The following is a 12784-nucleotide window of genomic DNA, read 5'->3' on the forward strand; positions in this document are numbered from 1 at the left end:
TTTAAGTCAAGGAAGTCACTTGGGACAATGTGAGCTGCAGTAATCATTTCAATCATTTCAGTGAACCCAACGTTCCCAAACGTGCTCCAGATTTCATTTAACATTTGTACACACTGTTGGGAGCTAAGGGGCCCCCCAACCTATCGTCAAGTTGGAAACCCTAATCAGCAATCTGATCATATTCATTTATAAAGCCATTAGGGAGCCCAAATCCAATAAAAACTGTTATCCTTATAAGAAAACAAAGAGAAAGCAGAGATGTATTGCACAAAAGAAACACCATTCGAAGGCACAGGGAAAAGGCCAAACTGAGAAATCTCACCCAAATGCAACCCTCCCAGCACTGTTGTCTTAAGCTTCTCTACCCAACCCTGACTACTTACTGCCCAGAACTGGGAGATTACAAATGGCTGTTCTGAAGCCATTCGGTTGGTGTATTTTTGTGAGACAGCCTGAACACTCTGAAACACTCACTGTTTTCAAGCACTTTAGAATTGGGTCATACACACTTGAACATGAGTGCTAATGGAGGCCAGGAAAACCAGTATGATCATTCACTGCTGGGCCTAAGGTGTACACTGGTGTTGTTACTTATCTGAAGACCATTTTAAGATAACCTTTAACATGTAAAATGTTCATGATTTTTGATCCAATGATTAAAAACTTAAAAATTAATCCTATAAAAATATTCAAAGATCTCTAAAATGATTGAAGGAACATTTTTGGAACTGTTTAAAATAGAGAAAATATATAAGCAACCTAAATGCCTACCAACAGACATCTAGATTTGAAAGTGAAATGAAAACTTCTGTTACATACATATAGTAAAATCTTATGTGTCTGCTAAACTGTATAAGCATAGCTATACCCACTACCACAAATATGCTCAGAGACACATTGTAAACCACTATTGGTTTTATCACTGGTAAGATGTTTGCCTAGTCTGTACAAGGATTTGGGTTTGCTCCCCAGAATTAAGAAAAAATCCACAGGTAACCAACAAGGTAAAGAGTGGCATAATTAGTATACCAATTCTTTTTCTGTAACTGTATAGAAAAATCTTCGAAAATATATCTTAACTTATTCGGAGGAGCAGTAGAGGACAGGTGTCGTCTGTTTTAGGTGTTTTCATATGAACTTCAATTTCACAGTATGCTTCAGTTTTATTATCAAAAAAATGTAAGGACAAGTAAAATTTTCACTGTGCTGTAGACGAACAAAAAATAAAGTACAGAAAATAGAGCTACATAAACACTATGCCATAGACTTGGTCGTCAGTGCTCTATTTCCTCTAACTAGAAAAATTTGGCAGTGACTCAGAATTTGTGTCTGTGGAGGAAAATGTACAGATCTCAACAAATGAAAATAACATCTCATAAAAGCTTTCAACACTGCTCTTATGAAAGGGATTGCATACATCTTCAGAGTGTTGCCTGCAGAGTAAATACATATGCAGTGAAAACAATCTGAACTGATTATCTGTGAAATGGATTATCAGTAGAAAAGGGAGGCTACTTTCAATCTACCTGGCCTTGGTCATATGTATTCAATAAGTACCATAAATATTTAAAAGAGCATTTTACCCAATCTTTTGTAAAGTCATGTATAGCAGTGGTAAGAAGGACTCTTGGCTCTTCATCAAACACAGAGAAGGTAATTTTGATATTGTAGAAGGAAACTGTAATAAAAAATAAACAGATTGATTTTAGCTATTTACATGAAGAAATCTGATTTCTCAAAATTTGAGAAGTGCTCTCCATTATATAGCAAACAAAACGACAATTTATTTTCATTCCTAAATTTTGCTTAGTTTAACACCAAGAATTGGCATTTGAGGTTGCATAACTAAGAACAAAATATGCAAGGTACTACCATCCCATCTTTGCTTTGATGATGTGGCCATTCCCATGGGTCTCTATGAAGTTTCTATACAGACTTGCTACAAATCCCCTAAAAATCCATACTTTTATTGGCCAACTGATTTCTAGCTCATTCAACAGCCACACTACATGCTGTGTCTTAAGATTATTTGTTCTAAGAAAATAATTATTTTCTCCCCACTGCTTTCCTTCCTACTTCAGAGTTTTCTTTCTTTATGTTCCTCCTGATCTTATCTTTTTATATCTTTATTTTAGAATCTTAAAAGTTATTGGTTTAAGCCAAGGAAATGGCTCAGCAAATAAAATCACTTGCCACCTAGCTTTGATGACCTGAGTTTGATTCTCGGGACCCAGATGGTGGAAAGAGAGAACTGGCTTCCACAGGTTGTCCAATTTCTTCTGCAAGTACACAGTGATACACATGCCCCCACATGCATACAGAAAATAAACAAATAGGGGGTAGAGAAATGAATCGGCAGTTAAGGGCATTTGCTGCTTCTGCAGAGGACCTGTGTTTAGTTCCCAGACCCACATGGTGACTCACAACCACCTGTAACTCTATTTCCAGGGTACTCAACACCTTTTTCTGGTCTCTTTGGGCACCAGGCATACATGAGGTGAAGATACACACATGCAAGCAAAATACTCCTACATATAAAATAATATAAAAATAATAAAAATGAAATAAATTAAGCAAATGGTTTAAAAGATGCAGAACTGTTAATATTTGAACAAAATGAATGTCAAATACTCCCTAAACATTTCTAGTCATCTAAATGTAAGGATTAGAGAGGGTTCAGACCTACACAGGAGGAATTCAAGAGCCAAGACACAACGATACAATTTTGGGTTTTGTGTGCATGTGTTGTTTTGGTTTTTGTTGTTGTTTACGGTGATGATGGTGGTGGTGGTGGTGGTGTGTGTGTGTGCACACGCATGTGTGTGTGTGCACACGCATGTGTGTGTGTATGTGTGTGTGTGTGTGTGTGTGTAATTTCTGTTGTGTGGAAAACATCATCAAGCCTAAAGGTATATGATCATTTTTCATTTATTTATTTGTTATATGCATTGGTGTTTTGCCTACATGTATGTCTGTGCACCATGTTCATGCCTGGTGCCTCAGGATGCCAGAAGAATGTATCAGATCTCCTGGAATGACAGTTGCAGAGGGTTTTGAGTCTCCATGTGGATGCTGGGAATTGAACCAGGGTCCTCTGGAAGAGCAGACAGTACTCTTAATAACTGAGCCATCTCTCCATACCTCCCACCCCCAGTATAATGCTTTTACAGGGTAAAGATGATGTTCCTAGTCTATATTCATATGGGCAGAGTCACACTCAGGACATCAAGAACAAGACAACTGTACAGAATGCTTCAAAATGCCATACTTTGTGAAACAACCCACTTGTAATATATTTAAGTAGAGACAAGAAAGACAGCTGGAGAGTTCTGTGCCTAGAAAAGGCAATTGTGTGCCAAAGATGTTAAGGGGAAAAGAAACACATACATCCTTCTCTCTCATTTTCTGCCTTCAGAAAACTCGGAGAACAAATGGCCCATTCATTGTTCATGTACTCCGTTAAGGATATGTGAACAAAATACTTGTAAAGATATATGAATAAAATACCTGTAGACACTGTAGCAATTGGCGAAGTAGATGCTTGTGTAAACAGAAAGGAAAACGTGGAGTCTACCCAAGTTGACTTAAAAGATGAAGAGATTAATGAAGACCCAGTCGCTGCAGAAGGGTGTGTCATCTCAGCAGACATCAGTGGAAATGAGGGCCCTATAGCTGTGGATGTAGTAGATAGGTCGTGACTGCTTACAGAAGGTGATATACTCTTTCTGCTAAAGGATGTGAATTCAGACGCAGTCCTGGAGTTATGAGCCACAGTAGTCCTGGGGGATGATTTAAGGGATGTAGACGTGTGTGGACTTTCACCTTTGGCTTTTGTAGATAGGAGCGGAGAAGTCAGAGAGTCAGCAGCGATGATGCCTAGTGTAGCTGGAGGAGTGCTTTGGGTGGGAGTGGTGCTTCCATCAGAACAGGATACTGTTGGAAAGTTAGGGGATGCTGCTATTGTGCCTGAAACTGAAAACATCGATTCTGCCATTTCTCCTGCAGGTGAAGTTAGAAGATGCCAAGGATTAGATACAGTTGCCAGAGAGCCTGAAGGGAGACTAGATAAAGTCCTAGTCGATGAGGTAGCTCCGGAAATGACAGCCAACGTGGTAGGGAGAACTGTGGAAGATATTGATAAAGAAGTATTCTCAGAAAGCCCAAAAGTAGGAAGGCTTTCTGATGTGAAAATCGATGGCATTGTCTCACTATCTCTAGAAACCAGACCAATCTGCAATGTTGATGAAGTCCCAAGAGTAAAGTGAGGGCTTTCTGTTTCCACTCTGTCTGGTGTCATTATACTAGTTATGAAAACTGGAAGTGGAGCATCTTCTTCACCTCCGGCCGTGTTTCTGGAGGCTGTAGGTAGTGACTGGGCAATACCCGGTGTGATTCTTGTTCTCCATGCTGGGACCTCACCCATTTGAGATGTAAGGGGAAACTTGGCCTCAGTGCTATGAGGTGAGTAAAGAAACGATGCCAAAGAAGGTGGAGTTCCAGGGGGTTGGGTCCATGAAGGGTATAAAGCGGGAGTAACCACACATCCATTGCTACTTGTTAGTTCACTGGTTAGCAAAATATTCTCTGACGAGGAACTCATCATTCCTGTATCACGGGAAAGGTATATCTGTGTGGACTTTATACCTTCTGTAGGTGTAGGGGTGCCTTTAAAGTTAGTCGAAGATGGGGAAACTTGAATATTCGAGGAAGTATAAAAACTATCTGAAGGTGTAGCTGAAAGTCCACTTGCAGGGATGGGAGTTGCAGAGTAGGTATTAATGAGCTGTGTCTCTCCACCACTGCTCTCAGGAGATGGGGAACTGTTGGTAATCCCAGGCAACATGTCCAGAGTAGTAGCCTCATTTTCTTGTGATGGTTGCTGGGTTGTTGAAAGTAACGAAGAAAACATGGTCTTTAGGGTGAAGGAAATGGCTTCAGTATTCCTAGAACTGAGCGGAGAGGAGGAGGTGGCACCTATAACTGAAGTCACTGTCCCAGCCGCCATAACGGTTGGAATAGTTTTTGTAGATGAAAAATCTAGCTCTGTTGGAGAGGAAACAGGTGCAGTTGTATTCTTGAATGGCACCTCTACCTCTGCTGAATTAGTGAAAGTAGGGGAAAGGACTATGCTTTGTGAAGGAGGTCCAGCATATGATACTGGTGTGGTACCCAATGTCAGTGCATGAGTGGTTTTTGTAGGCTTAGGGGAAGGTGAAGACAATGAAGAAGAGAATGCCCAAAGGCTTGTAGGACTATTAGAAGGAAGCACTGTAGTTGAGAAAACAGAGTTATTAACTGGCATTGATGACTTCTCCGACGTCAGTCCTGAAGTACCTATAGAGACACTTTTCAAATGGCCTGAGTTTGTTGTTCGGGAAGACTTAGTCATTAGTATCGTAGGGGTGTCAGAAACCTTTTTAGGGGTGAAGGTAGTAATGCTGAGTGGCAATGAAGACATCTGGTGAATAGGAGTGGACATTCCAGTAGAGGTCTCTCCAGGAAAGTTTATAGGTTTATTTGGAGCAGAAAAGACGGTGGTGCTCCCATCAGGAGTGATCATTGTAAAATTGGTGTCAAGTGGTCCAGGTGTGAGAAGAGAGAAGGATTGAGGGAGAGTCTGTGTGCTTTCAGAAGTGGAAGAAGCAATCCATGTTGACTCAGGTTGTGTCTTTGGTGAAAGGAGGTGTGAAAGAACTGTGTTGATGAGCACAGGATGGAATGTTCTAGCTGTCCTGGAAGTTGTAGTGTCTACGGATGAAGTAGCCTGGTGACTTGTGTCTGAATGAGTCACAGCAGAGGGACTCTCTATCTTTTCCACAGTCCTGGGAGGATATTCCAAAAGGGCACTTGTCCTTTCTTTATCAGGAGACAAAGACTTGGTTATTGTCTGAATTTGTGAAGAGGGTGTTGTTTCCTCAAGACTAGTCGACCCTTCTGAAACATGAAGACCTACTATGGTACTTGAGGTCAATGTTTCTGTGGTCTGTGTGCTCCCAGAAGAAGATGTGGTGAAATTCAGAGAAGTTGGATTCCCAGGTGGAATCTCAGAAGGCAATTGTGTTTGGTGGCTGGAGATTTCTGTAGTCTCAGAAAATTCTGTGTCTGACATTTCCCAGGGGAAGGTGCCCTGGGAGTCTGAAATAAAGGAAGTCTTGGATGGAGAAATTTCTGCCACCCTTGTAGTTCTGGGAATTTGCCCCATGGAGGTTTTGGTCTGTTCTTTCTCAGAAGATAACATAGAGGTTGCAGCCGCCAACTGGGTGGAGACGAGTGTGTTTACAATATATGCGGTAGATTTGGTTTCTGCTGAGGTAGTAAGCTTATCGACAAAGGTGCCGAGGGACATGGTCTCACCACCAGTAGATGTCTCTGCAGGTCTAGAAGCCATACCAACATCTCCGCTGCTACTTAAAGTATAGGGAGAGCTAAAAACATGTGTGGAATCCTCAACTTGAGATCCAGATGGTGTTGCTACCGATGTAGATGTGGTAGAGTTAGCGTAAGTAGAGGAAACAAGAGTAATGTTCTTAGGGGGAGGTCTTGAGCAGACAAGAGTGTGTACGGATGGACTTACTGAGTCAGCTGAGATAGGGGGGAGGGTGGTTATAGCCTTAGTTATCACAGGAGTGGGAGGTCTCAGTGAGGAAGCTGCCATGGGTGCTGTTGTGGAAAGGACAGTTGTGACTCCTGATGTCGTAAGAAATGAGTCACTGTGGGTAAGCAAGATATCACTGGCTCTAGAAGCTGTTGGGCTCACTGGTGGCACCGCTGCTGTGGTCATTGTCCCTGTTGGCAGAGGAGAGCCAACTGAGAGTGTAGATGTTGTGACATCCCCGGCCAAAGTAGAAGGTTGAGGCAGGGTAACCTTGGTCTCAAAGAAAAACACCATAGTGGTGGCAGGAGAGGTGACAGCAGAGACATTAACTGGCAGTGAGAACTTGTGGGTAGTAGGTTGAGGGATTTCTGAGGAATGAGTAGCTGCAGCCTGTGGAGGCGAGATGGAAGCAGAGAAAGAAACAGCTGTCTTCTGCGAAGAAGTAGTGGAGAAAGTGGCTCCTATTATCCTTGTTGAAGAACCCAGAAGTTCAGGGAGTGTCTGGGTGCTTGGAGAAATGGGTGATGAAGCTGAATTCCCCTCAGATGTCTCTGCAGTACTGTGTACTGTACAGGTATGGGTTGAGTTAAAGGGTTCTGGTGAACTCTTAGGTGTGCTTTGCGTCAGTTTTGTTGAAAGCCAGCTCACTCCTATCCCAGTAGTTGCAGTTTGGTTATCCAATGCAGTAGTCAATGTATCTATATCTGGAAAGGGGGAAGCAGTGATGGAAGCTGTCACCATTTGCGCTGATTCATCTGTTGCTTCCAGCATTGCTGCAAATGGAGAAATCTCAGCTACTGCTGCTATAGTTGATTTTACTTTAGGATGATGGGAAGTGGTTTCTTTTGCCACAGTGGTATGGAATCTCTGTGTTGTCGCAGACATTGGTGGAGGGACCATAGTATCACCCAATGTGCTCATACCATTTGTATATACCTGTGCTGTCTCAGAAGTGCTCTTCTCAGTAGAAAAATTTGACTTAATGGAAGTGAGGGTAGATATAGCCACTGATGGAACAACTGTCTCCCTTGGTATTGAGGGAAGTTCATTTGCAGCTACTGTGGGCTTAGAGTTGCTTTGCCTTAAGAAGGTGGTGAGTTTCGACTCAGGCTGACTAGTTATAGATGTGATTTCAGCAACATTGGAGAAATTACTAAGCCATTGGGATGTTGGTTTGGATAGAACTGTTGTATACCTGGCAGTAGTAGCATCAGAGTTGGTGGTACCCTTGCTGTCTGTGGATGTTTCAAGTAGAGTGATATTAGTTGTCATGGATGAATTGTCTATATTAGCAATATTATCTTGGAATGATGATGTAAGATTTTCATTAGGCATGAATGTAGGTGGAGTGGTTGTATTCCTAGAGGTCAACAGTGTCTGATCTGGCTCTGGAGTCCAAGTGGTGAAGAATTGATAGTCAGTTTTCTCAGTTACAAATGTGAGACCTGATTCAGATGCATTATATGTAGAAGATGACTCAGTAGAAATCAAAGTGAGCATGGGCTCATCAGTGGTGGGCATATTCTTGGTGTGGACTAGCCCTTCTATGGTAGAGAATACTGAAGCAGCCAATGGGAGGACAAGTTTGGTTCTGGGAGTTAAGGCTAGATGTGTACTCTCAGTATCAACTGTCGGTACACCCTGCGTTCCAATGACTGGAGAGGATGTAGTGGAAGAAAAGGCCATAGGAGAGGTCTCTTTAGGCATAGGGGTAGATATAGCATCCTCCATTTTGGATGAAGAGACATCTTGGAAATTTCTAGATACTAACTCTGCTTTCGCTGTTCTTAGGGAAGATGTGGTCTTCATAGGCAACACTGAATGGACTGCGAATGCCATTTCCGCATTAGTTGTTGACAAGGTAGATGTCACATGATTTCCGGAAAAAACAGGATTCGTGGGAGCAGCTGTGGAGGTGAGCAAAGACTCTGGAGAGAAGGTTGATGCAATTCCAATGTCAGTAGCAATAGCTGAAGTCTCTTCTAGTGTGGACCAAGGTGCGGTTCTGGAAGCTGGAGATACAAGAAATTCTTGCCCAGATTTAGAGGTAGGGAGTGTAGCAACATCTGTGTGTTTGTGTTTGCACCAAGACGTTGTAGACATGGATGTTGACTCAGTCACCAAGAATAAAGTTGTCTTCCCAACAGCTGACTGGAATTTAGATGTTAAAGTCTCAGGTACAACGGAATTCCTGGTAATTCCAGATGTGTCAAAGAAATCAGCAGCTGTAGTTGGATGAAAGGTTTCAGTAGCCATGACCTCCACTATTTTTGTTGTCTTTGTTTTTCCTAAATGTGGGTATTGAGTTACTTTCATGGAGTCAGTAGCAGTAGGAATGGGTGTACTCTGGGTAGGCAGAGGGATGGCTGTTGAAGTAAACAAGCCATCTGAAAATGTAGCAGTCTGAGCCATAGATGTCTTTAAATCTTTTGATACACTCACTGTGGCTAGAGGTGAGGGTATTGTATTAGAATGTGATATAGCTGCATGATTGACTGTAGAGATCGGCATGCTTTCTGGTGCCACTGTGGATAGAAGTACAGTTTTCTGTGCGTTTAGCCCAGTAATTTGAGAAGGAGTTGTTAAGTCTATTTGCTGGGAAACAGTTGTACTTCTTTCTTGAATTGTCATATTTTCAGAAACAACTGAAAAATCAGAAAGCGTGTGTTACTTTACCTTCAGCCTTAGAAATTAGAGACAATTCTTTAAGAAAGAGCTCTATAATTTCTTTTCATTTTTAAAGAGAGGTAAGTGCCAGAAATAATCGTGTTATTTGATTACTTAATTTTTCTGAAGATAATTTTCTACTTTGTAAATCTCTATCTTTTCATAATACCCTGGATAAATAACTAGTGGGAAGACATTCATTACATAGTATCTGCATAAAAGATATGGGCAGGCGTACAAAACTGTACACTGATTGAGGTGATTCACCTTTGCAAAGAGACCTATCGAAGCTCATGGAAGAAGAAATCAATAGCCTGATTAGTTCATATCCATTACCAAAACTCAATTGTGGAGTTAAAAATCTTCCCCAAAACTTCAGCTTTGGATTCAGTCAGATGTAGTTTTAGATTCAGGCTTTATAACTTGCTTTATGGCCTTAGTCTACTTCTCTGTGCTTCGGCACCTTCCTCTGTGATATGAGAATTATAATCCTACCTTATAAAACTTACCTGACACTTGTGAGTTAATGTGTGTAAACCACCATGCTTACTGTCTGGTGCATAGAAGTAATAAAAGAAAAGTTTCTTTGATTTTTGAGTTGATTAAACCTCTTCTTCCTTTTTCCCCACAAGGCAGGGTCTTGCTATGGAGATTAGATTCTTCTCAATTCCTCACCCTTCTGGTTCAAGGAATTACTGGCTCACAGTTTGTAGTAGTGAGAGTGGCGGGTCGCTTCCCACCACCCAGCTCCTGCACGACTAGCTTTACCCAAAATAATTACACAGAAACTGTATTCTTTTAAACACTGTTTGTCCCATTAGCTCTAGCCTCTTAATGGCTAACTCTCACATCTTGAGTAACCCATTTCTAATAATCTGTGTAGCACCACGAAGTAGTGGCTTACTGGAAAGGATCTTAACCTGCATCCATCTTGGAGAGGAGAGCTATAGTGTCTGCTTGACTTAGCTTTCTTTCTCCCAGAATTCTGTTCTGTCTACTCTGCCTACCTAATTTTCTGTCCTATCAAAGGCCAAGGCAGTTTCTTTATTAACCAATAGACAGATAACCCTCCTCCATCAACAGTTCTATGACCAGTTACCTTGGTCAAATTTCTATCAGTCATTAGAACACTGAAGACTGGATCAAAAAGTCTTGAATCTTGACCATCTATGTTTGTGCATATGAATATACATTTGTAGATTATGCATGACTGTATATGTTGTAAAAATCTGCATTATAGACATTATAAACATGTGTAATAGGAATTTCAAAGGCTGTGATAAAATAAACTGTTGCGGGAGGTCCTCCCACTCCTCCAGCCTATCACCGCTGAGGTACCAGCCCACTGGGGCGTGGTTTCTCTCCCTTTAAAAAAGCGGCCACTTCCCTCTCCTCTCTCTCTTCACTTCCTGCTCCGCCTGCGACTAGACTCCTTTCCTGGTTGCGTAGAGGGCTGTTGCCTGGGACAGTGATCTGTAAGTTTTTTCCCCTTTAAATAAATACCACCCTAATAATCATAACCCCGAATTGGTGTGGCATTGTTTGTGACTTACGCCTTCATTTTGGCGCCCAACGTTTGGTTTTAGAACCTCTCCTTTCCCCACTCGCAGCCGCGAGTTCGGCTTGGCGGCCCCAAGTTCGGCTTGGCGGCTGCGGGCTTGGCGGGCGCAAGTTCAGCTTGGCGGCCTCGGGCTTGGCGGGCTCTAGTTCGGCTTGGCGGGAGCCCCTCCTTCCTCAGCCGCCAGAGGCCTTGGACTCCCCATGTGGATTTAAACTCCACAGGCCCGCGTAGTCTCTGGCCGCCTGGTTTGCTCTTTTCTGAGTCATTTTTAAATCTCCCTTGCAAGTACAGCTCTTAAGTGGCACGAACCAGAGCACGTGGCTGCTGAAAGCTGCAACCCCTCAGGGTGACTTGTTCCGTCTCAGGAATTGATTTAATTAGATTTATTTTGTTGAGAAACTTGCATTTTCCAGTTTTTAACATCTACTAAGGCACTGAAACAGGACCATGTTTTCACCGCGACTCTGCAACAGCGCCACCTGCTGGATAATAGGTAATATTGCAGTTTTTGTTTCTAACGCAAATTTTACTGCTTTGTTTTCACTAATACAATGGATTAGTAAATTTATATTTACTAATACAATGAATTACATCATATAAGGTTTATATGATTATGGGGATACCTTAATTTGCTTGTTACTAGCCTTCAGTTTTCTTTTCCATATTCTATCATTAAGGAAGAATATGGCACTCCTAAGAACGATTGAATCTTTACGTACTAATAATGAACAGAAGAATATGGCACTCCTAAGAATGATAGAATCTTTACGAACTAATAATGAACAACTAATTGACAGGATTAAAATTATTGAAAATCAGAGGTTATCTGAACAAGTGGATACTATGACAGACAAAATTGATTCCATATCCAAGGGTATTAGAAAGTTACCTGAAAGGGTTCAGGCTGTTGAATTTGACGTTCAGACTTTATCACAAAGTTTTGATAAGGTAACAGACAGAATGTACCTCCAAGATGGGAATCTACATGATATACAAGAAAAGTTTAAGGAGGACATGTTATCTTTGTAGGAAAAAATTAAAGCTTTGGAATCACAGGTGCAGAATGGGGACCAAAAAATTGATACCTCAGTGAAATCACTGGAAATATATACAGGTCAGGAGATTCAGGATTTAAGAGAGACAATGATAAAAAGATTTGAAAAGATTGGGGAAATTATTACAGCTGGTGAACAGAGTAAGGAGACACAAGGACAGGATATAAGGCCTCCACCAGCTATTAGAACTGGCTTACCCAGGGTTCTAGCGACATACCCTATACTTAATTCTGAAAAAGCATCAACTTCTAAAGGCTCAAAGGGAGTCAGAGAAGCTAGATGGACGCCAATAGCAATGAATGATCTGAAAGAAATTAAGCAAGCTGTTGTTAATTTTGGCTTGCACAATGCATATGTAAAGGAAATGATAAGGACTTGGGCTTCTAATGCTAGAGCTACTCCCCATGATTTCCATCAGTTAGTGTCTGCAGTTTTAGATAATGGACCTTCCTTGATGTTCGGAATTTATTTCAGAGAAGAATCCAAACATATGGAACAGCAAGGAAGAGCAAAAGGTAATGAGGTTTCCCAAGATCAAATTCTTGGTGCAGGAGAATATGCTGATCCACAGGTCCAAGCTCTTTATGACGATGAAGTACTGTGTCTATGTCACCAAGCAGCTTTAAATGCTTGGAATAGGATACAAGATCCAGCAAAAAGGGTTGAATCATATACCAGAATTAGGCAGGGACAGAGAGAACCCTTTATTGACTTTTTGCAAAGATTAATTAAGGCTCTGGACATAGGGGTAACAGACCCAGAAGCTAGACGAATACTTCTTGAATCTCTAGCTTTTGTGAATGCAAACATAGAATGCAAAAAGATAATTGGGCCTTTAAAGTCTAGATCAGCACCTATGGATGAATGGATTCAGCATACGATGAATGTAGAGACGTTTAGCTATAA

The 12784-nt window shown here is 41.5% G+C and overlaps 1 protein-coding gene across 1 annotated transcript in view; it reads right to left on the reverse strand.

The window, feature by feature from the left end:
• Adgrg4 (adhesion G protein-coupled receptor G4) overlaps positions 1-12784 on the reverse strand; it is a gene marked incomplete at its 5' end in the record, with an annotated part of 92395 nt that overhangs the window by 54548 nt on the left and 25063 nt on the right. The window contains 2 exons of the mRNA XM_041637257.1: positions 1584-1678; positions 3508-9240. Coding sequence (XP_041493191.1) covers positions 1584-1678; positions 3508-9240 — 5828 coding nt within the window. The remainder of the gene's footprint in view (positions 1-1583; positions 1679-3507; positions 9241-12784) is intronic.

The sequence above is a fragment of the Microtus oregoni genome, unplaced genomic scaffold, assembly GCF_018167655.1.
Source record: "Microtus oregoni isolate MIOR12 unplaced genomic scaffold, Mior012 000052F_002, whole genome shotgun sequence".
In the NCBI taxonomy this organism is placed as follows: Eukaryota; Metazoa; Chordata; class Mammalia; order Rodentia; family Cricetidae; genus Microtus; species Microtus oregoni.